General features: G+C 41.4%; 1 protein-coding gene across 2 annotated transcripts in view; it reads left to right on the forward strand.

The window, feature by feature from the left end:
* The window catches only part of CDC14A (cell division cycle 14A), a 177,862-nt gene that overhangs the window by 85,653 nt on the left and 65,548 nt on the right, over positions 1-26,661 (forward strand). For both annotated transcript variants that reach the window (XM_044914081.1, XM_021690005.1), the window contains exons 8-9: positions 10,855-10,942; positions 19,219-19,449. In XM_044914081.1, coding sequence (XP_044770016.1) covers positions 10,855-10,942; positions 19,219-19,449 — 319 coding nt within the window. The remainder of the gene's footprint in view (positions 1-10,854; positions 10,943-19,218; positions 19,450-26,661) is intronic.

Consider the following 26,661-nt stretch of genomic DNA (forward strand, 5'->3'; position numbering starts at 1 on the left):
TTTGTGTAGGTCACATCTACACAGATCATTACTCTCCTGAGTATTTTCTCCCTTCAATTTCATGTGTTACAATTTGTACTTTCCATGTTTCCTGTATCTTGGTTTTATTTTTCTTACTGGATTGAAAATTCCTTGTGGATAGGATATGACTAAGTGAAAAAATTTATACTGAGTACTTGGATAGAAAGGTTTAACATCATAAAACTGCTATTTCTCCTCAAATTAATAAATTTAGTACAATTAAAAGTCTTGAGTATTCCTTTTTTTTTTTTAAACCATAAAAACGTTGTTCAACGTGGCATTTTTAGTAGTGGCAAAAGAATCCACCCCCTCAAACTCCGCCCCCACCCCAATTAGAAACAGAGACTGTGCACTCGTAAGGGAAGGTTGAATAACCTATAGAACACACGTGCCATGGAATGTTATGTGCTCATGTGAAAAGGTGAATTTGAGCTATACCACTTGTCTTGGAATGATTTCCATAATATGTCGTTTAGAAGAAAAGATACAGACACGTGCTCATAATATAATCCCCTCCTTTACTTAACAATAATGAGATCCTATTTCACTCATATGTGTATATCTGTATTATATGAGCAGAACTGATTTCCTGTGAAGCTAATAAAGCTTAAATTTTAGAGACCCCCTCCCACTTTCATGGGCACCTTTTTAAGGTCCTATATCTAATTTTGTCTTCATAATTTTGTATTCTTTTCTTAAAGTGGGCTTCCAAATTAGATAAGTTTCATGTTCCATGTATATGAACATGGAGAAAATCATATGGCAAAACGCTAACACCATTTCCATTAAAGGAGATATTGGGGTGGGGACTCAAGAGGAGGAGGAAGGAACAAATACCATTAATAAAGAGAAAAGATTAGTTGATATTTTACTTATTCCTTCATCTTTTTTTTAAACTTTATTTTATTTTAAAGATTTTATTTATTTATTTGACAGAGAGAGACACAGAGAGAGAGGGAACACAAGCAGGGAGAGTGGGAGAGGGAGAAGCAGGCTTCCCGCCGAGCAGGGAGCCTGATGCAGGGCTCAATCCCAGGACTGTGGGATCACGACCTGAGCCAAAGGCAGACGCTTAACGACTGAGCCACCCAGGCGCCCCTTTATTTATTTATTTATTTATTTTTAAAAAGATTTTATTTTATTTATTTGACAGAGAGAGAGAGAGAGAGAGAGAGACAGCTAGAGAGGGAACACAATCAGGGGGAGTGGGAGAGGGAGAAGCAGGCTCCCGGCCAAGCAGGGAGCCCAATGCGGGGCTCGATCCCAGGACCCTGGGATCATGACCTGAGCCGAAGGCAGGTGCTTAACGACTGAGCCACCCAGGCGCCCCCTTTATTTTAAAAAATTTAATGTTGATGTTGAGAGGTAGTCGGAAAAGCTGTTGAAAAACCTGAGACAGTAGAGTCTCATTCTTGCAAACCAGCCAACCGGCCAACCAAAAAAATCTGTTAAGAATGTAGTCATATCCTCACCTGAATAAACAACAATAACAACAACAACCCAAGTAATAATGGGAGGCAGGAAGCAGTTGGCGAACATTTGAAAAGTTTTCTGTCATATTACTTCCTTTCTGAGATTGATATATCTATTCTATCATAAAGACCAAGAGAAGAAAATCACAAAGAGAACTATACTTTTTGGGGAGTGAGCATTTCATAAATGCTACTTAATGAATAAATAAAGGAACTCTCTTCCTGACAATCTGTCAGGAAGGCCTGATCCTTTCTTGTCATAATTTCTCTCACTGTTCTCTCGTGGGCTTTAGCGAGTTTGGACATTGGGTGTACTTGTGGGATAGCTAGATACACATATTTCGTGTGTTCCAACAAAGTCAGTATTCCAATGAACACACTGTGGTTTTCAAAGTAAGATTTTATCATTGGCAACAAATTAGAAGACTGTAAGTCTTGATTATGGGGGATGTTCAGGATGAAGCTTTTCAAAGGCACTTCTTGACTGAAATACATTTAATATATAATTTGGCTCAAGAAAAAGCCTAAAATTAATGAGACTGCATCTCTGTGTGAGATTGAAGGGCAGTTTTAAGATAAGAATGCCAAATGTTAACGACAAGGTCAGCAGAACGTGGGAAATACTCATTTTATAAAGTCTACAGGTAAACCTTTGCTCATTCTGCAAAGGGTTATGTCCATTTTCCTCCTGCGATTCATGGGTCTAGAACAGTGCTGTCCAATAGAAATATGATAATTATAGATATTATAAACATTCCAGCAGCCACATTTAGAAAAAGTAAAAAGAAATGATGAAATTAATTATAATATATTTTATTTAATCCAATATACCTAAAATATCATTTCAACATATAATCAATATAAAAATTGTTAATGAAGTATTTTACATTTTTATTTTTGAACTAAGCCTTCAAATCTCAGCGTGTCATTTGCTCTATGGCACATCTCAGTTTGGACTAGTCACATTTTTTTTTTAAAGTAGGCTCCACACCCAGCATGGAGCCCAATGTGGGGCTTGAACTCATGACCCTGAAATCAAGACGTGAGCTGAGATCAATAGTTAAAAGCTTAACCGACTGAGCCACCAGGTGCCCGTGGACTAGGCACATTTTAAGCGCTCAGTAGCTGCATGTAGCTAGAGGCAGATTCTGTAGGGACAGGCTTGGCCATGATCTATTGGGGTCCCTCAGAATGACATGGGATTAGCAGAACAAGTTATGTGGCCTTGCTTCAGGTGATCTAATTATTCACATAAGAGTTAAAGCCATGTCATATTTAGAAGGCTTGGGGTAAGATATCTCAGGCTCTTGCTTTATTTTCATGGGACTTGCAAAATGGCCCATTAATTATTGATGAAGAAAAGTATCTTCGAAAATGTGGTCTCTCAGGTCCTTTACCAAGTTGTTGAACTGTGCATTTTTCACACTGATGCTGATAAACAGATGTAATTCTGGCAGCTATGCCATGAAGGTCCCATAAAGTAACTGCAAGAAGGTGGTCCCAAAACTTCTCCTAAGAATCAGTGTCCAAACATTCATACTTTTCCAACAGGTTTCTTAAGGTACTTTCAAAGAACTGAGAGAGCGGCCACCCCTTTGAAATGTAGCCATTCATGGGTTCACTTGACAAGTGGAAATAGACCTTTTGCCCTCGGGAACAGCAGTGAAGATGAAAGAGCTTGAGTAATCAAATCATGTTCCTATGGGTATGTGAGGCTACGGCTCACATACCGTACCCTCACAAACCTCTATATCGTTACTGCTCATGTATGATAATACTCTGCCTGTGAGACCCCGAAGTAGCACCCATACACAGAGTCTGCCTTCAGTCAGCCTTTTTAAAATTCTTTTTTGGGGAACCATCCTTACCAAATAAGGCCTTGCCGAAAATTAATGGTGCTGCTCTTAAGCATTATTTTAAGTCATTATTTCTCGAAGAGAACTTGAAGTTGTGTCTTACATTTGTTATTTGGATGTCTCTGAGGGGCTTTCTACTGTTTACCGGAAGGCGGCCGTTTCAATGATGTCTCTTTGTTGGCCACACACAGAGCAGCATCCTGTCCCCAGGAGAGGGAGGGGGAGAGAAAGGCAAGAAACAGGCTTCAGGGGCAGCACGTGGAGATGCCTCATGGCCGTGGCAGGCATTTATTATCCCATCCAGAATTCGGCCCATGCAATGGCTAGAAGTTGCCTTAAACACCCTTTTGGGGATTAGATGGAGCTTCAGGTTTATATAAAGCCTACTTCAAAAATGAAGAAATTACTTTGACTTCATTCTTGGAGTTATTTTATATCTTCCACTATCTTTTTTTTCCCTCCATGAATCATTCCTTTTTTGAGAAAAAAAAAAAGTGCTTTCAGTGAAGTAGCATTGTCAGTGTGAGGATAGTTCCCAGAATTACTGACTTGACACTTTGCTTTCACATGCTGCCAACCCAGGGCCACTTTACCAGTCATTACTTGATGGGCGGTTAGGGTCGCCCCTGGCTACTGCAGGCCGGGTGACGGACTGACGGGTTATTGCCCAGTTGAGCATGGAGTCACAGCACACGGGCCTTCTTTTGTTTCTCTCATCAAGGCACACGTGGAAAAGGATAATATTTGTTCAGCACCCTGTGATTATAGCTCACAGCTGTTGACGACTGGCCTGGGGCTTCGGGCTGCCCTGGTCCCTACCCAGGCAACTGCATTCTGTTTCACTGGGTGGGAAGCTTTGTCCAACAGAAATAACGGTGTACAGATAAACTCTTGTTATGTGAGGGTCAAGAAGCTGCATTACACTCTTTATGGCCTCAAGTTGATGACTTTTCAGTTCATTTATTGAACAGATGTTTAAGTACCTCCTGTTTTCTCAGTGTATTTGCTAGTGCAATACTTTTTCTTTCTTTTTTTTTTTTTCCTCAAGAGGCTCCCTGCAATTTCATCTCTTCATGTGTGGGGTTAGAGCCTTTGTTCTTATCGTCTGTCATTAGAATCCATATATTCTTGTAGAAGTTCTCACGTCTGACCTTTGTCACAAGCCCTCTCTTCGTGCTTATCAGATGAGTTGTCTACACAGAATTTCTCCTTCATCCGTGGCAGGCTGAATGTGGAAAATTTTGCTCCTGAGATAGGCTAGCAATTTATAAGTCGTCATTATTGGCTCTCTTCACCTACAGGGTGTTCTTTTGGGAAAAGAACATTGTTATTCTAGAAGGCGACATTCACATTATCTTAGCCACATTACAACGGAGCCCACGTGAGAACTGTTTACAAGAAAGTGTTGGTTGATTCTGGATGTCTGAGAGTGGGTCTTGACTCTTGGGCCTTTTCCATATTACTATCAGAGTATATGTCGTAGAAATTGAGTCTGATTATATCAGTCTCCTGCATTAAGTACTCCATGGGCCCCACACTGACCAAAAGTGGGAGGAAAAGCAAACTCCTTAATATGGCCCCAAAGGCCCTCTTAACATGGGTTTTCCTTCCCTTCCACTCTTACCCTTTTCTGTTCTCTTCTCAGACCCAAATCCACATAGCTTCCCAGATGGCAGTGCTTCTTCATGCTTTTGTGCCTTCCGACATGCTCTTGCTCCCCCTCCTGCCTGTGATCCCTTCTTTCCTGCCCACGATATTTATGTAGATGTGTCTATGTCATCCTCAGCTCCGTGGGAGCTCTTCTCACACGGTGTTCCTTGATGCTCTGTTTACACATCTGTGTCTTCCCTGCACTCTGGCTCCTTGAGCTCAGGAACCATGTCTTATTCATCTTAGTATGAGTAAGTACCCAGTAGTGTAGTACACTCATAGTGGGCGCTCATTAAACGTTTGTAGAATGAAAGAATAAATGATTGAATGAATACTAAAAACAGAAGTGTAACACCTTCCAGGATATTTGATATAATCTATTAAAGGTAACTACTTTTCAATGGAAAGTAACCAAGACTTATGAATGAAGAATGCATTCTGATTTTTTAGTAACACTCCTGGGGAAAAAGGTACCGACTGTGGTAGATAACATCTTTAAATGATGTTTCTTTCTTTCATTACCAGCCAACCTATGCTTCAGGAGTGAGTTTTTTTTAAAGATTTTATTTATTTATTTGAGAGAGAGAGAGAGAGCACAAGCGGGGCAGAGGGGCAGTGGGAGAGGGAGAAGCAGACTCCCCGCTGAGCAGGGAGCCCGATGTGGGGCTCGATCCCAGGACCTTGAGATCATGACCTGAGCTGAAGGCAGGTGCTTAACCGACTGAGCTACCCAGGTGCCCAAGAGTGAGGTGTTTTTTTTTTTTTTTTTAAACCATTTATGTGCAATACAGATTGCTAGGTATTATAGTCTTCAACCAGGCTGTCCATGTAACATCAGTTTGGTTTAATATATGAGCAGAGACTGTCTCCAGGTTGATTATGTTATCCTTCATTGCAGTTAGTAAGTAAATTGTCAAACTGACTGGGTGGTATAGACTCCCGAGGATGGCCTTCTGTACGTACCTTGAGCACGAAGGTTAGGTCTCCCATTGCTCAATCTGCCATCTCAGGTCGACAGCAGGAGTTACGGCTGTTGAACACCCGAGGTGTGATGTTTCAAGGCTTTGCTTGGGATTAGAGTTTGTCTACCAAACCAGAATGTAATCTGGGTGTTGCTTGCTTGGTCTGCCCTCTTGTTCATGGATTACAGAACTGGAAACCTGGGGATTTCCGCCCTTGTTATTGTAAATTCCTGCCATAGGACTGGAGTTAAGCAAGCTCCAGAAGGCAGGTAGGTGAGCACATCCTCACCACCTGGAGGAACTGTGGAGGTATGCCTCCCACAGGGATGTGACTACTCAAAGAACTGTTAGAAGCATTTCCCTGGAGCTATCCTGTAAGACTGATTATACCACTCCAAAGGCTACAAGTTCAAGGAAGCAGAACTCCTTCCTGGACACTGCAGCTGCTAATGCGGAGGGACCCAGTGTTGCCACATCTATTAATCCACTGTACCCATTGCTGGTTCAAAGATCATGTTGGTTAACACTACAAAATGTTTTGAGGTCTACCTTGTCTAAGAATTTCCCATGGTTTTTTCTTCCTCTTTAATTGCTGTTTGGTTTCTGCCCCTTCTTTTACTTCCAAGCTTCCTAACAGAGCAGTCTTGACTCTGTTATTAGTCAGTCATTTGGTTATGGTTTGGCCTTTACCTTTGTGAGTCTCATGAAACTGTCCTTGCTCATCGAAGAGTTGGCAAACCAGATGGTTGTGTCGGTCTCCTTCCTACTTGATTTGTTCTGTGGCCACTCTCTAATTCTGGACACTCCCTTTCATTCCCTAACTTCTAAGGTTCCATCTCTTGCTTTTCTCTTCCTTGCATCTCTGGCCACCTTTCTCAGTCTCCTTTGCAAGCACTTTCTCTTCCTTTGCCCACCTGAAATGCTGCCCTTCTCTAGGGCTCTGGGTTTGTGGCTGAACACACTCTCTGTGAGTGAGGGCACCTGCTTCCAAGTTTCAACAATCGTATATGTGCTTGTGACCTCAAATTGCCATGTCTTGAGCAACAGCACCTGCATACATGCCCTGGGTTCCTGCTGCCTGCGGCTGCATCTGGTCTGAGCGGCTGGAGCAGTCCCCTAAGGGTTTTCTACCGGCCGGGTCTCCCTACCCCAGCTGGAATGAGCAGAGGTGGAACAGTCATCCACATGGGGCCCTCCTCTTTCCCTCCACCACACTCTCTCAGAAGCACATCCAAATTAATAATCTAGAGTTTAATTATCTAAAGCCAGATGGCATGGCATTTTAATTTAAACCAAATAACTCAAATATTTACTTTGCTTTAAGAACGTAAAGTGCCTATTACTGCAGCATATTTGTATTTATGTAATACAACTACACCATCAACACTATTTTATTGTTTTAGAAGTTAGGGAAACATAAGGAAGGTACTTTCTAATGAATAAAAGGAAACTTTGTAGTTCTGTCTTTTTGATTTTTCAAATAGCCTTGTGCCATCGTTAAACCTCTTAAATACTTCCATTATAGCTCTTTTCAAAGTGTAATGCAACTTTTTTTTTAATTGGTGTCTTAATCTGGGCTTCTGTAACAAAAATACCATGCCTTGGGTGGCTTAAACAACAAACAATTATTTCTCACAGTTCTGGAGGCTGGGAAATCCAAGGTCAAGGCACCAGCAGATGTGGTGTCTGGTGGCCTTCTTCTGTGGCCATATTCTCCCTGTGTCTTCGCATGGTAGAAGGGCAAGCACACTCCCTGGGCTCTCTTTTATAAGGACGCTTATCCCGTTCATGAGGGCTCCATCCTTATGACTTAACTGCCTCCCAAAGTCCCTACCTCCAGATATCATCATACTGGGGATTAGGTTTTGACATATGAACTTTGAGGGGACACAAACTTTTGGTCTATAGCAATGGGTACAAGATGGCGCTAACACCCACCTCATAGGGCTGCTGTAAGCATGAAGTGAGTTGCATGTGACGGAGTAAGGGAATCAATCCTGTAATTGTTGACCTCAAGGCCTATCTTTCCTATTTTACTGTCTGTTTATTACAACGGTAAAAGGCCAAACGATTTTCAGTATTGGGACTGAAAAATATATTTCTGACCATTACAACAGAGGCATGCCTTAGCGGCAAAGAAGTATTTCTTAGAAGTTGTAAGAATTTATGTTTTCAAGTCACATTATGTTTACTTTTTAATTTTTTTCAGTTTTAATACTGTTATTTACTTTGTAAGCAACCTTGATTTCTTTTTCCCCCCAAATTATATTTAAATGCATCAACAGAATTACCTATTTCAAAGAAATCTGGTTGTAGACTGAATCTTTTGTAGACTGAAGAATCCTATAGTAAAGTGAGTATTAACACTTAAGTATATTAGTTTCAGGAATTCAAATTTTTATTTTTATTTTATTTCCTTATAGTGAAGAACAGGTGCAGTTTTCCTACATAGTACTTGGTAGGCAGTAGGCTTTGGAATGTAAGAGGTAAAACCATCCTCTTGCCTCCTCCTTGCTGAGATGTTTGTAAAATATGGTAGGGTTGGAAAGTACCTTCAGTTCCTGTCTGATCTAGATTTCTTTGAAGTGTGTGTATTTAATTAGAAAACCAATTTGTGTCATCTTAAATATTTTATTATTGATAAATATTGATATTTGTATAATTCACTGAAAGAAGGCACAAATATTAATTTGGGAAGCTTACTGAAGTAAGCTTATATGAGTCAGTTGAAAGCTGTTAACTTTCTTATTAATTTTTTTTTCAGATTTGAATCTAAGACCCAAATCTCATTGTTTACTCCATCAACCTTATCCAGGCTACTGAATATAGTCCAATATTATCTAATGTTTATCTTTTGGGGTAGGCAGATTTGCAAACATATTCTTTTGGTTTTGTGAGTGAATGTATCTTAGTAAGTCCACTGTCTTTCTCCATATGATTGTTTATAAAAGGTTACTGTTTAACTAAATGTCTATAACCCAAATAAATAGACATAGCACAATATATTTATCTAGGCTTACTTAGTGGTCTAGGATACAGAAATAGTGAACATAGAAACCTATTTTCTTTTACTGTTCATAAAGAATTGCCTTTGGCCTTTTGATGATTAGAGCATGATGATTAGAGCATACCTTTATTTTGGAATTTCTAAGTAATGTTTTAAGCTTATTAATTACTTATGAGGGATATTGGACCATTAGAAACTGCTTTATTTAAACAAGAAAAAGTTTAATTATCATAAAGAGTTATATATTAGATTCTTTATTCAAATCGTTATGAATAGATAGTTACGCCTGAGATACAATTTGGCATATGTAATCATAACACTCAGTAGCTCTAAGATTTTATTTCTGGTATTATGGGGATATTATATTTATTATAGTTAGATTAATGCAATTCGGACATTTATAAGGTGTCACGTAAAGTTTCATTTATAACTTTTTATAACTGGAAGGAAACATGTCATTTTAAACTTAGAAATTGTACAGTTAAGTTTTGATTTTAATGAAAATTGGAAATGATAATAGTAGTATAACTAATTCAAGTAGAGGCTCCAATTTCCTTGATGGTGTTACTCCAATTAATCGAACAAATACCTAAAAGCTCTTACAGTAGAATGCAGACTGTATTTGATACACATTCCTACTGTATGTGCCATGTGGGGGTGGAGAAGAAAGCTTTTTTAATGGATATTCTTGGCCCAGTAAAGAGAACTGCTTTCCTTCCCAGCCTGTGGAGGTATCTGTGCAGTGCTAGAGAGCCCGGAGGGTGGAGATGGAGACTAGAAGCTGACCTGGTGGTGGGGTGGGGGTGAGGGTTTTGGGTGGGCTAAAGAACGCTTATGTGAAGAAGTGATACATATATATTTTATGATGCATGCACAGATGTGTCCCAATTCCCTGCAAATCTTGGGGGTACCTTCAGCCCTGCCCCAGTGTTCCAGGGGTTTAGAGGCACATCGGGAAGGGAAGGAAATGGAGGAGATAATGGAGCAGTGGAAGGATGCTGGGCCCCTTCCCTGGTCTTCAAGCCTTTTCTGAGGATCCTTTAGAGAGAGAGTGTAGACCAGAGGTTGACAACTGGTGATCAAAGTCGGCCCAAAGGCGTGTTTTATTTGGTTTCATTTTATTTAAAAACTTAAAATAGTCAACATCAACTATAGAGAGATTCACATAAAAACCCATTCAGCAGGTCAGCCACATTCAGTTAGCCTTTCCTGCAGGGTGACTCTTTAGCCAGAGCTGAGGAGCCATCTGCCATTATTTATGTCTCTCACCTGGCCTTTGTAGCTGTTTAGGTTTGCAACCCCTGCCAGACACCTTGGCTGACTCATTTGTGGTGTACCTCGGGAGTTTGATGATCCTCTGTTCTTCACTCCTGCCTCGTTCCATTTCCCAGTTGAAAAATCAGCATTGACAACAGTAGCAACCTATAAAAACAGAAAAAAAAAAAATGGAAATGTGTTCATTATGACCCTGATATTTATAATTTTTTTTCATTCTTTAAAACATGTTTACCATGTTCATGGAAAGTGCTTATATTTCCTTTTATCTTCTCTCCCTTTATTTATTGCGGGGACAAGCAATGTTTGTTTTCATTTCATTTTATTGCAGGGTAGCCAGGAGACAAAATTATTTTAAGCAAAGTACCTCCACTTTAAGTAAAGTTTTTAAAACTTTTCAAACAGTCTAGATAGTAAAGCTTTTTCTGAAGAGGATTGAAATACCATTTTGAGAATCAGATGCATGTTTTTATTTTAAGCTGTATTACTTTGTCTTCATGTACATCCAATAGTACTAACAGAGTGAAAAGCAGTTTTATTTGTAAGGGTTTCCTAAATTGTATAAGAATTATAAAATATTTTTCTTCTCTTTTCTCACAAAATTCTACCAGCGAGTTGAAAATGGTGACTTCAACTGGATTGTTCCAGGAAAATTTTTAGCATTTAGTGGACCACATCCAAAAAGCAAAATTGAAAATGGTAGGTTTTTCTTTACTTTACCATCCAAAAATTTATTTCAGTTCATCTTCTTTAATTTCCTAAGATAATCCTTTCTTTTGGTAATAGTCCCCAAAGAATATTTATTTATTAAAAAATTGAACAGTAGTAATTAGCGTGTTAAATATTATAGTTTAGTAGGTAGAACTATAATCTTGTTTTAAAACTAGAAAATTTGGGGGGCACCTGGGTGGCTCAGTCGGTTAAGCATCTGCCTTAGGCTCAGGTCATGATCCCAGTGTCCTGGGATCGAGTCCTGTATCGGGCTCCCTGCTTCTTCCTCTGCCTCTGCCTCTCTCTCTGTCGCTCATGAATAAAATAAAAATATAAAAATCTAAAAAAATAAATAAAACTAGAAAATTTTTAAATTGCCGTAAATAGGCACTTTACCTGACCCAGTTATCAAAGAAGAATCTGAGAAGCAGGCTGGTCAAACTAGTAAGCAGACTATTGAATTCTATCAGTGGTTCTGAGATTTATTTGGTGGTAGAGTGCTACATCAAGGTAATCTTTGGGGAACATCATGTGGAACAATAACAATGATGATGATGATGCAATAGGTGTCATTTATTGAGTACTTGCTATGTACTAGTTACTATCTAAGCACCACATTATCTCATTTAATACTCACCTCTATGAGATATAGATACACTTATCTCCATTTTGCAGAGGGAGAAACTGAGACTTATGAGTAGGGAATATGCCCAGAGTAATAGGGGGAACTGGTTCTCCATCCCAGAGCTGGGCTCCTAAACATTGCCACTGCACTGATCTATTTATTTCTATTATGACAACGAGAACACCTTTCCAGCTGACAGTAAGTAAATCACTCATTTGCAGTGTATGTTTAGACAGGGGCACACATACTCAGGAAAACAAAAAAAAGCAAAACAAAGAATAAGTCTTTTGAATGAAACATAAATTAGCTATGTGAGTTTTCCCATTAATATTTATTATCTATTTATTTATTTTCATCTGCCAACATTCCTAGAAGACAAGTAATGATAGGCACCAAAGGTTTAAGAATAATTTATGGGAGGAGTACATAAAATTAAAAAATTTCACCTATGAACCTAATAGCTCCCTTTTTTTTTTTGCTCTTTATCTGTTCATAGATCTGGAACATCAGTCTTTTGAAGGAACATAATCTGAAACCCCGAGTTTAGATTTATTCTCCTTTTATCACCATTATCTTCCTAAGTATTAATTCTACAAGCTAGTTTCATTGTATATTGTGAATCATGCATTCAGATTTGCTGATTTGTTTGAGTTTCCACAGATGTGCTTCTCACTTCATGCCCACGACATCTCTTCCGGGGAACTCTGTTTGAATTATGGTTTCCCTGTGATGGGTAATGCAAGTCTAGAGAATTAAGCTACCAAATAGGAGGCCTGTGTACTGAAGCCAGAATTACATCTTCTCATTCATGAATTTGCTAATGAATCTATTTTGTTCCAGACATTGATTAACCTCTGTCACGTTGGGTTGTCAGGAGGAACATGTTAAGTGCCTAAGGAAACTGCTTTCTGGCAGTTGGTCTTTCAAGACAGAATTGATTCAGTTTACCTTTGGCCTTCTGTGCAAAGCGATCTGACTCAGACCCAGAAAATCTTAGTAGGTGTATGGTTTTAGTCATGGCTTTGTTGGTGGGTGTTCGTTTGATGAAGTTGAAAGAATTTTGCCATTTCGGATTCCTGTGTTTTATGACATTTTCTTCAAGATGAGAGGTGTAATTTATAGAATCATTTAAGATATTTTTAGAGAGTTAATACATGCTTATATTAAAAAACAAAATGCAGGTGAATTAATAAAAAGCATGTAAAAATGACCTATAATTCTACCCAAGTTTTCTAGGGCTAGGAGTTGGTGGTGGGATTATGGGGGTTTTAATTTTCTTTTCATCTGCTTCTCTGTATTTCCGTGCACACATTTTTTTCCTCTTCCAGTGAACACACACACACACACACACTTACAGAAATAAACCTTTCTTTCTTATAAGTAGAGCATCACAATTACTGTCTTTTAAAAAAGGAAAGATTTATTTATTTATTTATTTTAGAGCGTGAGAGAGTGTGAGTGAGGGGAGGGGCAGAGGGAGAGGGAGAGGGAATCTCAAGCAGACTCCCCGCTGAGCGCACAGCCCCACACAGGGCTCGATCTCACAACCCTGAGATCTCGTGACCTGAGCCAAAATCAAGAGTTGGCCGTTTAACCGACTGAGTCACCCAGGTGCCCCATGATTACTGTCTTATATCAGCTTTTTTCACTTAACATATCACAGACTTCTTTCCATAGTAGTAAATGTTGCTTTTCATTATACTTTTCCATGACTGCATTGTATATTATTCAGTGCTGTGCCATGATGCTGTTACTTTTTGAATGAGATCTACATTGTTTACAGTTTTTCAATTTTCATGGGTGGCAAATGTTCCTACATTTCTTTGTAGTTCTCCTTTCCTCTCTAAATTCTTAAGTAGTAGAATCAGTGGATAAAAGGCTATGAATAGGGGCGCCTGGGTGGCTCAGTCATTAAGCGTCTGCCTTTGGCTCAGGTCATGATCCCAGGGTCCTGGGATCGAGCCCCGCATCGGGCTCCCTGCTCCACGGGAAGCTTGCTTCTCCTTCTCGCACTCCCCCTGCTTGTGTTCCCTCTTTTGCTATGTCTCTCTCTCTCTCAAATAAATAAAATCTTTAAAAAAATATTTTAAAAAAAAGGCTATGAATATTTTGTGTGACAATTCTTTTTTTTTTTAATTGAAGAACAGTTGACCTACAATATTGTATTAGTTTTAGGTGTACAATATAGTGATTGGATATTTCTCTACATCAGGACCTGGTCCCTACATTCAGTCTAGTTACCATCTGTCATCATACACAGTCGTTACATTATTATTGACTACATTCCCTATGCTGTATATTAATTACATCCCCGTGTCTTGTTTATTTTCTAATGGGAAGATTGTACCTTCTTAATTGCCAAAATCTTTAAAAATTCCTTTTGGCCTCATATTATAATACTGGGAAATAATTATAGCTACATTTGCTTATATGCCAGGAATGGGGCTGATAAGCCTTTTGTACATGTATCATCTCTTCAAGGATCAGAACCACCGTCTCAGGGAGGTAATAGTTATTTTACGGAAGAGAAGATAGAGGCTCGGAGGAGTTACCTCACTTTCCCAGATTTACACAGCCAGAAAGTGGCATTGTGTAGATTCAAACACAGGTCTCTTTGATTCCAAATTCTGTGTTTTCATCTTATTACAGAGGAGGTACATGCTCACTACAGAAAATTTAAGCAATATAGAGAAAAAGTCACCTATAATTACATAATCTAGAAATAAACACTTAAGATACTGCTCTATATGCATCTTTTTTTCCCCCATACATCTATTGTGCCCTCTTACATTGAGGAAAAAAAGGTCTGAAAGCGCTATTTACCTACTATTTGTTGTTTTTTTATGATATCTAGGACAATTTCACTTAAGGCTGTCATTAGTAAATATTGACATTTGACTGGACTCCCCATTTTAAGATTGAATAGTCACTAGAAGCTTCATCATATTTTTTGTAAAAGAGTTTTTAACTTTGTAAATCTTTTTTGAGCTTAATAAAATAATTGTATGATGGAACTAATAAACTTGATCCAATTACAGTGAAATCTAGGTGCTTGCTTGCCTTTTTTTTTTTAATTGAGAAACTGTGTTTCCTGAGGAGGCTGAAAATCATGTTAGGGGTTTGTTAATAGAAAAGGTAGATTTTTACAGAAATTAACACTCAAATAGCTGTTGCTAGGATGTAGGCAAAGAAGCCCTAAAATCCTGCGATCTGGGCAGAATGCATTGTAAGAGTCTTAAGTGTGCCTTGTGTCAACACAGAGCAAGTAGAGTTTTTTACGCTCATCTTGGTTCACATTGTTTTGATGGTGGGGAAGAGAAGAGCCCTACCTTTTTTTGGTTAAATAAATTTGAATTGGTACATGAATAATAAAGCAGTAGAATGAAACATATTTTGGATTTCCAGTTTTCCCCCAAATCCCCCAAACTCTCAGGTGGCAAAATCCTTCTCCTCTCTCAAAAAAAAAAAAAAAGAAAAAAAAGAAAAAAAAAGCACAGAGAAAGATAGCCTGAGGCAGGGAATGGCAACAATCTGAAGCCTGTTCAGCTTGGTCATATAATGAGAGAAGCAGGTGTGCAGGGCTTGGGCAGAGGAACCTGACTTTGCCCCTTACTGACTGTGTGAATTTCCCAGAGCTTTGCAACTTTCTCTGAGCATCCGTTTCCTTGTAGGTCAAACAGGGGGGAAAGGATGCACAATGCACATCTAGTGATGATTAGAGATACTAGATGAAGTGTCTTGCACAGTGTCAGGCACAGAATAGGTGCTTATTAGATAGCAGATATTCTGATTACATTTTTCTCATTAATGAGCCTAAATAAACATTTTATTGCTTCCTACATTTACCTGCCCATTTTGAAGTTTTAACTTTTTTTAAAAAAGATTTTATTTATTTATTTGAGAGAGAGAGAGAAAGAGCGAGCTAGCACGAAAAGGGGAAGGGGGGTAGAAGCTGACTCCGCACTGAGCAGGGAGCCCATCGTGGGACCCTGGGATCCTGACCTGAGCCGAAGGCAGATACTTAACCAACGGAGCCACCGAGGCACCCCAAATTTATTAATAATGACTGGGTGGACTAGTCATTCGACTCTGTTCTTCAGGGCTCTAACTTTAAATGAGGGGCTGGGAAGAGAGGAATTTGGAATCTCTCCGCTCTGAAATTGTTTGGTCGGCTCTTGGGCTCTGCCTGTGCTTTACTGATGCCAGGGCGCCACCTAGTGGCCAAATGGAGGAAGGGGCTGCTGAATGCTCTGTCCTCTCTGCATGCTGCTAAAACCAGTCCGAAATGCAGTGATAACACCCACAAACAGTTATTCAGACGTCATAGGATATTGTCACTGTCGTTGGTTATAACTCACTTGAAACAGTTTTGAGGATTTTAAAGAAACCTGCTCACGAACTCTAGGAAGTGTAGCCCATAATGTTCGTATAACAGTCCTTTATTTGGGGACCTAACAGAGTCAAGTTGGATCTTACTTGAAATCAGCCCCAGCACAAGCCCTGGAATCTGACTGCCAGGGTTCAAATGCTGCCCCTGTCTCTTACTAGCTGTGTGTGCCTGGGCTAGTTTACTTTTCTAGGCAGCAATAACTGGGTAATTGCAAGGTTTAATGAGATGATCCATATGAAGCACTTTGTTTAGTGCCTGGCACATTGTAAGTGCTTAGTAAATGTTAGTTATGATTATTATCATTATTATTATTTCAATGTCCTATTTCCATATTTGAATAACTGTCCAGTTTTTTAAAAACCCAGATATACACATAATTTCTCTTAACAGTTGGTTTAGGTATATTTACTCCTGAGAGAAATTAATATATAAGAAGAAACTTCTTCCTCCTCTTCTTCTTGGTGGAGGAGGGGAGGGGATAGACACCAAACCAACCATTAGCACATCTGGTAACAGGTGCCATCACAGAGGTGCCAGGTATGCTAGGAACCCAGGGTCAGAGGTGCTCACCAGCCACACCAGGGGAAGACTTCCCATGTGTTTATGAGTACTCTCCTTCCCATTCTTACATGATAGAAAAGCTCGTCTCCTTATGCCATCTGATGTGGTTTGAAGTGGGGTCCATAAATCATCAGCCAAGGAAGAATTCTTGAGATGTTTTCAGTGCAAAGAAGTATTTTTATTATAGCATGGGGATAGGACCCATGGGCAGAAAGATCTGCCCCGGGACGGTGAGGAGCAATTGATTAGATACTTTGGAGTTGGGGGAGGTAAAGACAAAGGAAGTTTCCAAGAGGATTTTCATAAGCTAAAGACTTACAGGACACTGGAGGCCTAGCTGTTGTCAAACTCAGGTTGTTTTTCCCTCTAAGCAAAGTACTGAAACAGTTGGGAGTTCCTAGAGGACTGTCTCAAGTATTTGTCAGTGGGCTGCACGTTATAAGGAAACTTAATTTTATCTACATTTCCTTCTTGCCTTTGTTCCCCCACCAACCACAACTCTTTTCTCCTTTAGGTTGTAAATCTGTTGCTGGAAAATAATTTGAACTAAGTAGGAAAACAGATTTGTTTTTTCCAAGTAGAAAACTGCATCCATTTTCTCTAAATGTGTGTGTGTAAGTTACTGTTTCTACACAGAAGATTGAAAATAAGCTCTGTATTACCTGTTTGCCCGGAAGCAGCATGGCCTGTGAGAATCTTGTATCTGGGCCGCGGAGTAGTTTGATCTGCCTTCCAGTTCTGCCTCCATCCATTGTGTGACCTTGGCCAAGGATACCAGTTAGGGCTCTTGGTTGCAGGCAGCAGAACCACCTCTGGTAAATTAAACCAAAAAAGGCATTGATTGGAATGATGCTGGGGATCTCACAGCCTCCAAGGGAAGGCTGGAGAATGAGGCCTAGAAAATGAACAGGATCCAAGGGAGATGATGTCTCAGCAGGGTCCAGGCAGGGAAATGGAAACCACACCATTTCAAACAGAGGGAATTTAATACAAGGGATTTGTTACAGAGAAGGCTAAAAAGGAAAAGGGCAACACTGAAGAAACCAGAATATTATGGAGGAAAGAGCTCCTGCCTTTAGAAAGGTAGAAAGTGAGGTCACCAGAATCTGGGGGCTTGGAAGGGGAGCCAGGCTGGTATTGGGAGCTTTGAAGGGAATGCCACCAGCTGGTGTGTGCATTTGGGGGCTGAGGAGCAGAGACCAGGTGGCTGGGCCGCAGACTGGTACTGGGAGTACGATGCTGAGCTGGGAGCTCTGGTTGCTCCTATCTTCTTCGGCTGAAGCCTCCTGGCCCCTACCCAGAAGCCTCCAGTCACTCCAGTTGTGCTTCATGCCTCCCATGTTTTGAACTGACAGCGAGCCAGCTGCAAATGCCCTCTGCAGACCCTGGCCCCAGCATGGGAGGGTTGGCTTGCTGCTGAGAGAAAATAGGAAATGACCAGCATATGCAGAGTCTGAGGCAGCACGAGATACGGCCAAGGACGCAGCGAAGAAATTGCTGGTTTACTTTGCGGGCTAATGCCGCCCATACGCTCTGGACCCACCATCATGAAAGAGTTCTGAATGAGACTGTCTCACCCGGTATGCCCTGCGTCAGTGAACCCTGCATACGTGACAGGTGTGGTCATCAGGGTGCTGAGAAGTTAGTCCCGTGTGAATCCCTGGGGCTGCGGGCCAGGTCTGCAGTGGCCAAAGGCCCCCTGCCCCCAGTCACCTTGGTTGATTGGCCAAGTCTAGGTCGCATATCTGTAACCCAGCTGACTCTGTAGCTCCCAGGAATACTCACACGATGCTGGATCCACTGGAAACGGAAGGCGGTTTAGGGGCTGACCATCTGTACCGCTGTGCCTCCCCCAGTGAGAATGTCTACCAAAAAATCATTCAACGTTTTTAGTTTCTCCATCTGTTAAATGGGGTTTACTATTCTTACCTTAACAGGCTGTTTGGACAATTAAAAGAAATGATATACAATGGTGACTTAGACGTGGTAGGTGCTTAATAATTATTCCTCTCTTTTGTGGGGGATTGCACTATAGAGTGAAACGAATCACCCAGCACAAGGGCTTTAACTGTAGTTGAAAAGTATTTGTTGGGGCGCCTGGGTGGCTCAGTCGTTAGGCGGCTGCCTTCAGCTCAGGTCATGATCCCAGGGTGCTGGGATTGAGCCCCACATAGGGTTCCCTGCTCAGCGGGAAGCCTGCTTCTCCCTCTCCCACTCCCCCTGCTTGTGTTCCCTCTCTTGCTGTCTCTCTCTGTCAAATAAATAAATAAAATCTTAAAAGTATTTGTCAAGTGGAAGAAAAAGCACAAAGAATCATGCCAGCAGGCCTCCTGGGCACCTTTGACCTTTGAGTGGCCCCCGGACGCCTTTGTTTTGGCTTGGGAGGAGTGTATGCTCCCAGGATTTGAATCCTATGGGTAGAGGTTTCGGATTTTCATGAGCGATTTCCAATATCCAGAGTAGGGTTTTCTCCCCGCTCCTGTGGTGTGTGTGTGTGTGTGTGTGTGTACGGCTCTTCAGACTGCTGCTTTAGGAAAGTGCTTCCACCTCTTTTTTACTCTCTCAGGAAATGCCCTTTCCTCGTAAGCTCTGTGGAGATTCACAAACTTGACCGTGAAGGGTTCTGGCGCTCCTGGGTGTGTCAGGGGAAATGCGTGCCTTTTGCTCACAGCTCCGTTTTCCCTTCAGGCTATCCTCTTCACGCCCCTGAAGCCTACTTTCCTTATTTCAAAAAGCACAACGTGACGGCAGTCGTGAGGCTGAACAAAAAGATTTACGAGGCGAAGCGCTTCACAGACGCGGGCTTCGAGCACTACGACCTGTTCTTCATCGACGGCAGCACGCCCAGCGACAACATCGTGCGGAGGTTCCTGAACATCTGCGAGAACACGGACGGGGCGATCGCGGTTCACTGCAAAGGTGCGTGCGGACTCGGCGGCCACTCTGGAAGGGCACACGGCCGAAAGCTGCCAGTCATGCAGAGCCAAACCAGCTAGTGGCGGCCGAAAAGGACCACGAGTGTTTTTGTTTGTCTGAGAACACTGGAACACAAACCCATTTAAATAACCCCTTCCCGAGGCAAGGCTTGCTTGGATGCGGATAATCCGTGGAGGTCTGCCTTTCCCCGGCCTTACCTTACCCAGATCCTGCTCGCGGACGCCAGGCAATCGCCACATGGCCCCGTCTGTGGGTCGGCAGCAATGCCCTGACTAGGTATAGCTGTCAAGAGGCAGTTTCCCCCCTCTTTTTCTTCCAGAATTGCCAATCTCCTTTCTACCCTCCTCCACCCATGTGCTATTTAATGCTCCCATTTTAGGACCCAGCCGTCTGGGCCCCATTTTGCCCTCTACTCCCCGCTTCCTTTACTGGTCTTTTGCATAACGGACCAGCGTGTCTTCCCTGCCCATTGCTAGCGGATGGCAGCATGCTGGGGTCGCTGGCGAGCTTGCTTGCTGCAGATGTGTTAACTGTTTCTTTGCGTGAACTTGGTTATGTAAAGACTTGGTTATATAAACGAATCTCTGCTCTCTAGGGGTGGGTACTTCCTCAGGCAGGGGTCTTTCAGACTACAGGGGCCCTAAGGTTGCCAGATTCAGTAAATAAAAATACAGGACGCCTCGTTAAATTTGAATTTTTGACAAACCAATGAATACTTTTTTAGTATGTTTCGAATATGTCCCGGAACATACATTCTGCATTTTAGCTGGCAACCTCGTGATGGCTACTCAGAAAATGTGAAATAACATTTTCTCCAAGCCTAGTTGTTAGACTCTGAGGAGGATCAAATTCCGTCTTAGAGTTTCCAGCCCTGGATGGAGGTCTTTTACTGGGGTCTTTGATTGGAGTGACAGGAAATAATCTCTGGCCACTCTGGGATGGAGGCTAGTTCCTCGCACGCAGCATCTCCTCCTGCCACTGGGTGGCGCTGCTCTCACGATTTTGAGTCTGATCACTAGAGTTTATGCTAATTGCCTAGTAGGTGTTGGGGATTGTACTGTTCTTTTCAAGTGCCTAGTGCTGCTGTAACTGACTTATTCAGACAGGCATGGCTTCGGTTCTGACAGAAATTAAAATACCATTTTGTAGGCCTTTGTTTCTATGTTTAAGATTTGAGTAGGTGGAGGTACTTGGCTGACATGTGAGCGGCAACGGGAAGCTGCGTTTTGCCAGAGACCCGGAGAGACGCACGTGGCCCCGATTCGGCTGAGGGCTCCTTGTGTCGGGCTCCATCCACTTCAGCCGAGCCGCCGCCACCCCTCCTCTTCCGGTTTCTTAGCCGGATGGGGCCCTGGCGTGCAGGACGTCCTAGCTCTCCGAGGAGGGGGTGTGTGGGGGGTGTGTGTGTGGGGGGGTCTGGGGGGGGGGATCGGGCTAGGAAGGTGTCTTGTTCTCTCATCCAGAGAGTGCTTTCAGTTCTCATCAGGTCACGGTGGAGTGGTGGGGAGCTGGCTTGCCCTGGATAGGGTCCATTTGCGTTCTGACTTTGCCTTCCCAGCTCATTTTGTTAAAGATTGCCCAGGCCCGAGAAAAAGCCAGCATTGCGCACATTTCAAATATCAGTGGACCTTGAGAGCTAATGGGACTATAGCAGCTACCAACCTTTAGTAGGAGATGTTTGTGCGCTCTTTTTCAAAGTTTATTTTTGTGTCACAAAATTAGTATTAGTATTTTTCCTCCCAGTAACTTGGCCTTATTTCCTAGTCGATTAATTTTATGGTTACCAAGTCATAGAGCTTATCTGCGTGTCATATGTTGGATTGACAAATTCATGGAAGAAGAAATGCAAAACTGTCATTAAAACTCAGTATCTTTCTCTTTTTAACAGAAGTATAGTTGATTCACAATGTTATATTAGTTTCAAGTGTACAACATAGTGATGGGACAAGTTTATACATTATGCTGTGCTCACCACAAGCGCAGCTCCCATCTGTCACCATACAACGCTATTATAATACCATTGACTATATTCCCTATGCTGTGCCTTTTATTCCTGTGATTTATTCATTCCATAACTAGAGGCCTGTACCTCCCACTCCCCTTCACCCATTTTGTCCCTCCCTTCATTTCCTTCCACTCTGGCAACCACCAGTTCTCTGTATTTATGGGTCTGTTTCTGCTTTTTCTTTCTTTCTTTCTTTCTTTTTTTTTGTTTTTTAGATTCCACATATAAGTGAAATTGTATGTTATTTGTCTTTCCATCTGACATATTTCACTTAGCATAATACCTTCTAAGTCCATCCATGTTGTTGCAAATGGCAAAATCTCATTCTTTTTTATGGCTGAGTAATATTACATTATATATACATATATACATATACATCTCTCTCTCTCTCTATATATATATATATACTTCCTTATTCATTCATCTATCAATGGACACTTAGGTTAGCTATTGTAAATAATGCTGCAATAAACAGGGGTGCATATATCTTTTTGAATTAGTGTTTTCATTTTCTTTTGGGTATCTGCATCTCTCTTGATAGCATTTCTCACCTAACTGAAATTATAAAAATGAAACTCTCTGATGTTCAACATTCTTATTACAGGTATTCTCTGTATTATATCCTAGATTTGTGAATGTTAACATTTAAAAAAATACAGTATGGGTATATGAGTTGTGTGTGTATGTATTTTATACTGCAGAGGTTTATATATTATTATTTAAAATCAGAACCATTAGCACTGAGGTGAGTTCTTGTATGGGAAGGTCACATTCACATGTGGTGACATCTTTTGGATAATGTTATTTCATTTGCTTCCACTTGTACACACATGTAGGACTCCTTTATAAAGATTACACCTTCCGTTTAATTACAGCTGTATTGCTTTTAATAGCATACTTATCTACTAGAGGCCTGTTAATTATTTTGACATCTGCCCTAATTAAGTCAGTTTAATTTTCTGGGAATTGAAGCATCACTGAGCATTTTAACTGAAGTACAAGGAGGAGGGAGAGAGAATCTTATCCTATGTCACATGAACTTCAGTAGCTGCTGGAAAGGGAATGAAGATGTCATGCCTCAACATAAAGTGCTAGATAGAGAGACAAACTAGAAATTGATTTGCTGGGAATGGGTGAAATCTTACCAATGATCCAGTGTCTATAGTTCACCTTCTGGTTGATAAAAAGGATGGCTATGATTTGTTTTTGAAAATTTCTAGCACAAATAATAATTTAAAAAAATGGGAACACAGTGATGTTCTGGTATGTGATTGTTGATATTCTGTAGGATATCAGAAAATGCCTGGAACTACAAGGGAATCAGCATTTAACTTGGTATAAATAGAGTACTTTTCAACGTCTTGTCTTGCTGTGTCAGGGAGCCCTTTAATTATGAACGCTTTAAGAAATTTGTTAAAGTTTTTATAGAAACTTAGTGAAATGTTCCTATTCTGTTGAATTGTGGTAAGAGCTCCTAACTATTGAGTGCTAAGTGCATTCTTTTTATAGATCTAAATTATAGACTCTTTTTAAAAGGGGGAAGCAACTTTAGTTTCAGAGAAATTTGAAAATTTTCTGCACCACCTTTTTTGGTTGTGTGTGTGACTAGGAGCCTAGCCGAGGGAATGGGACAGCCCCTTCTTTGCACAGGGAGGGGAGCAGTGAGAGGTAGGGCTGCCTCCAGAAAGACCATCTCCTCTCCAGACAGAGAGGAGACTCCAAGGAGGGACTCTAGAAAGTCCTTGGGCGCTGGCTGCTACGCAGGTTCCTACTGAGGTTCCTACAGCAGGATGTCTCCGCTGTGTTTTATGCACAGGATTACCTATAGTCTTGTCAGATGTCTGAGAGTTAACAACGCTGCAGAGGCAGAGAGCATCTGCTCTGGACAGAAACAGAAAGGCAAATTGCTCTTCACTCTAATGTTAAAGGAAGAGCCCCACTGAGACCACAATTAAATTTTACTCTTTTCTAAAGAATGTTGATGTTTGATCTGGGGCAAAATGTACTTCAGATGGAAACAGGCTACACGCACACACACACATACACACACACCCCTCATCTAATAAAACATTGTAAATATAATTTTTAAAAAGGAAGGCTTAATGGGAAGGGAATGTCAAGCATCTGTAAACATGAGCTTGGTTGTAATTTTATTTGCATTTTTTAATAAAGGTTTTATTTTTAAGTAATCTCTACACCAGTGTGGGGATCGAACTCATAATCCTGACATCAAGAGTACATGTCCCTCCAACTGAGCCCACCAGGTGCCCCTCATTTGCATTTTGATGTGTCTTTTCAACCTGCCTTTATTGCCTCCAAGAAGGGAGAATTGTTTTTTTTGCAGGGGTTGGGGTGGGGAGGAACCATTCTTTTTCTGTATAAAGCACAGATATACGTACCGTACATAGAGATATGCAGTATACTGTGCACTAACATTTCATGGGAGACGATCAGGAAAAATGTCTTAAAGAGGCTCTTAGAGGAGGCAATAAGGAAAAAAAGATTGAGAAACACTGATTTAGAGACTGCTTTTCATACTTTCACATTTATGGAACTAGGATGGATCTGAAAATGGGTAGCATGTCATAGTATAATTTTTTCTTACTTAGGTGGAATTTAAATAATGGTGCATATCACACTGTTAGGCGACTTGATGGTATCTTAGATTTGGGGAGACACTGTGTATTTCGAAGTACTGAAGAGATTAGAGAAGATACTCTTTATTATTTGACCAGCAAAGCTGACAAAAGGGCTCCTCTTTTGGGGGAAAAGATTCTTTTTTTTTTTTTTTAAAGATTATTTATTTATTTGACAGAACTAGAGAGAGACAGTGAGAGAGGGAACACAAGCAGGGGGAGTAGGAGAGGGAGAAGCAGGCTTCCCGTGGAGAAGGGAGCCTGACGCGGGGCTTGATGCCAGGATCCTGGGATCATGACCTGAGCTGAAGGCAGACGCTTAACGAACGACTGAGCCACCCAGGCGCCCCGGGGGGAAAAGATTCTTAAGCATATTAAAAACAAAGCTGTCAACTTTCCCGTTTCCTTTTCTAACTAAATGTTTTCACGGATGAAATTGACCTTGGACCAGTTTTCCAGGCCAGAAATACCAGTCGTCTTTGACTTTCCCTGTGACTCAGTCCAAGTGTCTTTCTAATTCAGCTCCTCCTTTTTATCACCAAGGTCCATCCAGCCCCATCTGTGCCCCTCCCAGCCGCCTCGCCCTCCTGCCCACCTCACCCTCCTGCCCCAGCCTCCTAGCTGCTCCCTGGCTCCCCTCTCTGTACTTTCCAACATTGTCCGTGTGCTGCTTCCTGAGCATCTGCTTTTATCATGGTACTTTCTTGCCCCCAAATACATGGCAACTTTATTTTGCCCTTTACATTGGTTGAAGGAAAAAATACAGATTTTTTACATAATAGCAGTTGTATGTTTATTAGCTATTGATATCACGAATTCTTTAATACTTTTAAAATGAGTTGAATTTTGTTCATCAAAGCATCATTTACATATATTTGAGGAGTAATAATGCATACACCCAGGAGATGTGACTTAATTGGTACTCAGAGCACGGTGGACCTGGCTCTGGAGACTCCTAATTATAACTCAGTGATCCTTTGTGTCTTTGGTCCACAACTTGGAATCTACTTCACCTCAGCTCGGGCCCTTCCACTTGACTCAGAGGTACTCTATTTTCTGGCCTTTTCCACCCATCCGACCTTATTCTGCACTCGACACACACTGCCACATTCTTTAGCCAAGCTTTCATTCATCACACCCTTTGCTGAAAATATTCTGTGACCTTCCTATTCTTTAGAGTCTGCTAAAATCCGTGTCAGCAATGACACATTCTTTGAAGACACCAGAGGCTCACACAGCATCCCCCACTTTCTCTGAGAGCCCAGTTTCTTTGTTGTTGTTATCTTTCCCATTTCTTTGTTATTGTTTCTGGCTTAATACTCTGCAACTGCTCTGATACTCATCATGGTCAAAAATTATATCCTATACTTGCTTATATCCTTGTCCTATGAGCAGAACCCTGTCCTGAGAATCTTGAATAAGCATTTGACTAGCTGAATTTAATGTTTAAAGACAGAGCTACTTTCTTTTTCTTTTCTTTCTTTTTTTTTTAAAGATTTTATTTATCCATTTGACAGAGAGAGAGAGGGAACACAAGCAGGGGGAGTGGGAGAGGGAGAAGCAGGCTTCCCGCCAAGCAGGGTGCCCAATGCGGGGCTCGATCCCAGGACCCTGGGATCATGACCTGAGCCGAAGGCAGACGCTTAACGACTGAGCCATCCAGGCGCCCCATCTTTTTCTTTTCTTTTTTAAAGATTTGTTTATTTGAGAGAGAGAGAGAGTGTGAGTGCAGGTGGACAGAGGGGCAGAGGGAGAGACTCTTCAAGCAGACTCCCTGCTGAGCATGGAGCCTGACATGGGGCTCAATCTCATGACCCATGAGATCACGACCTGAGCCGGATGCTCAACCGACTGAACCACCCAGGCACCCCAGAGCCACTTTATTCTTCTATAAGAAAAAGTGTAGGGACGTCTGGGTGGCTCAGCACGTTAGCGTCTGCCTTTGGCTCAGGTCATGATCCCAAGGTCCTGGGATCGAGTCCTGTATTGGGCTCCTTGTTCAGCAGGGAGCCTGCTTCTCCCTCTGCCTGTCGCTCCCCCTAGTTGTGCTCACATGCTCCCCCTCTGACAAATAAATAAATAAAATCTTAAAAAAAAAAGTGTGTATGATACAAACAGATTTTTAAGTAGTGGAAAAATAACTCTGCATACTGCTTTGCTCATGGGTGATATGTAAATAAAAATTTATAGTACTGAGTCTAACACCAAGAAGCCAGATATGGAAAGATTTAGAAAATGCTTGTAAATGAACATTATTGGTTCCGTCCTATATACTTCCTGAGGGCAGGCATCCTGCTTGTCTTCATATTTCTGTTTCTAGATCTTTCACGGTGGCTTGTACACAGTCAGTCTCAATCAGTACCTGTAAAATGAGTGACGGGATGCGAGCCAAGAGTGGAAAGAATTCTGGGATGAGAATCAGGACCGTGGGGGAATTTTAGTCCTGAATTCCGTACTCTCTTGTTATATGAGTCAGTTGATTGGTATCTTTGGGCCTCCGTTGTTCTGGTATGTGAACAACCACCACTTATCAAGAACCTGTGGCTTGATAAA

Source organism: Neomonachus schauinslandi, chromosome 4, assembly GCF_002201575.2.
Source record: "Neomonachus schauinslandi chromosome 4, ASM220157v2, whole genome shotgun sequence".
Taxonomy (NCBI): Eukaryota; Metazoa; Chordata; class Mammalia; order Carnivora; family Phocidae; genus Neomonachus; species Neomonachus schauinslandi.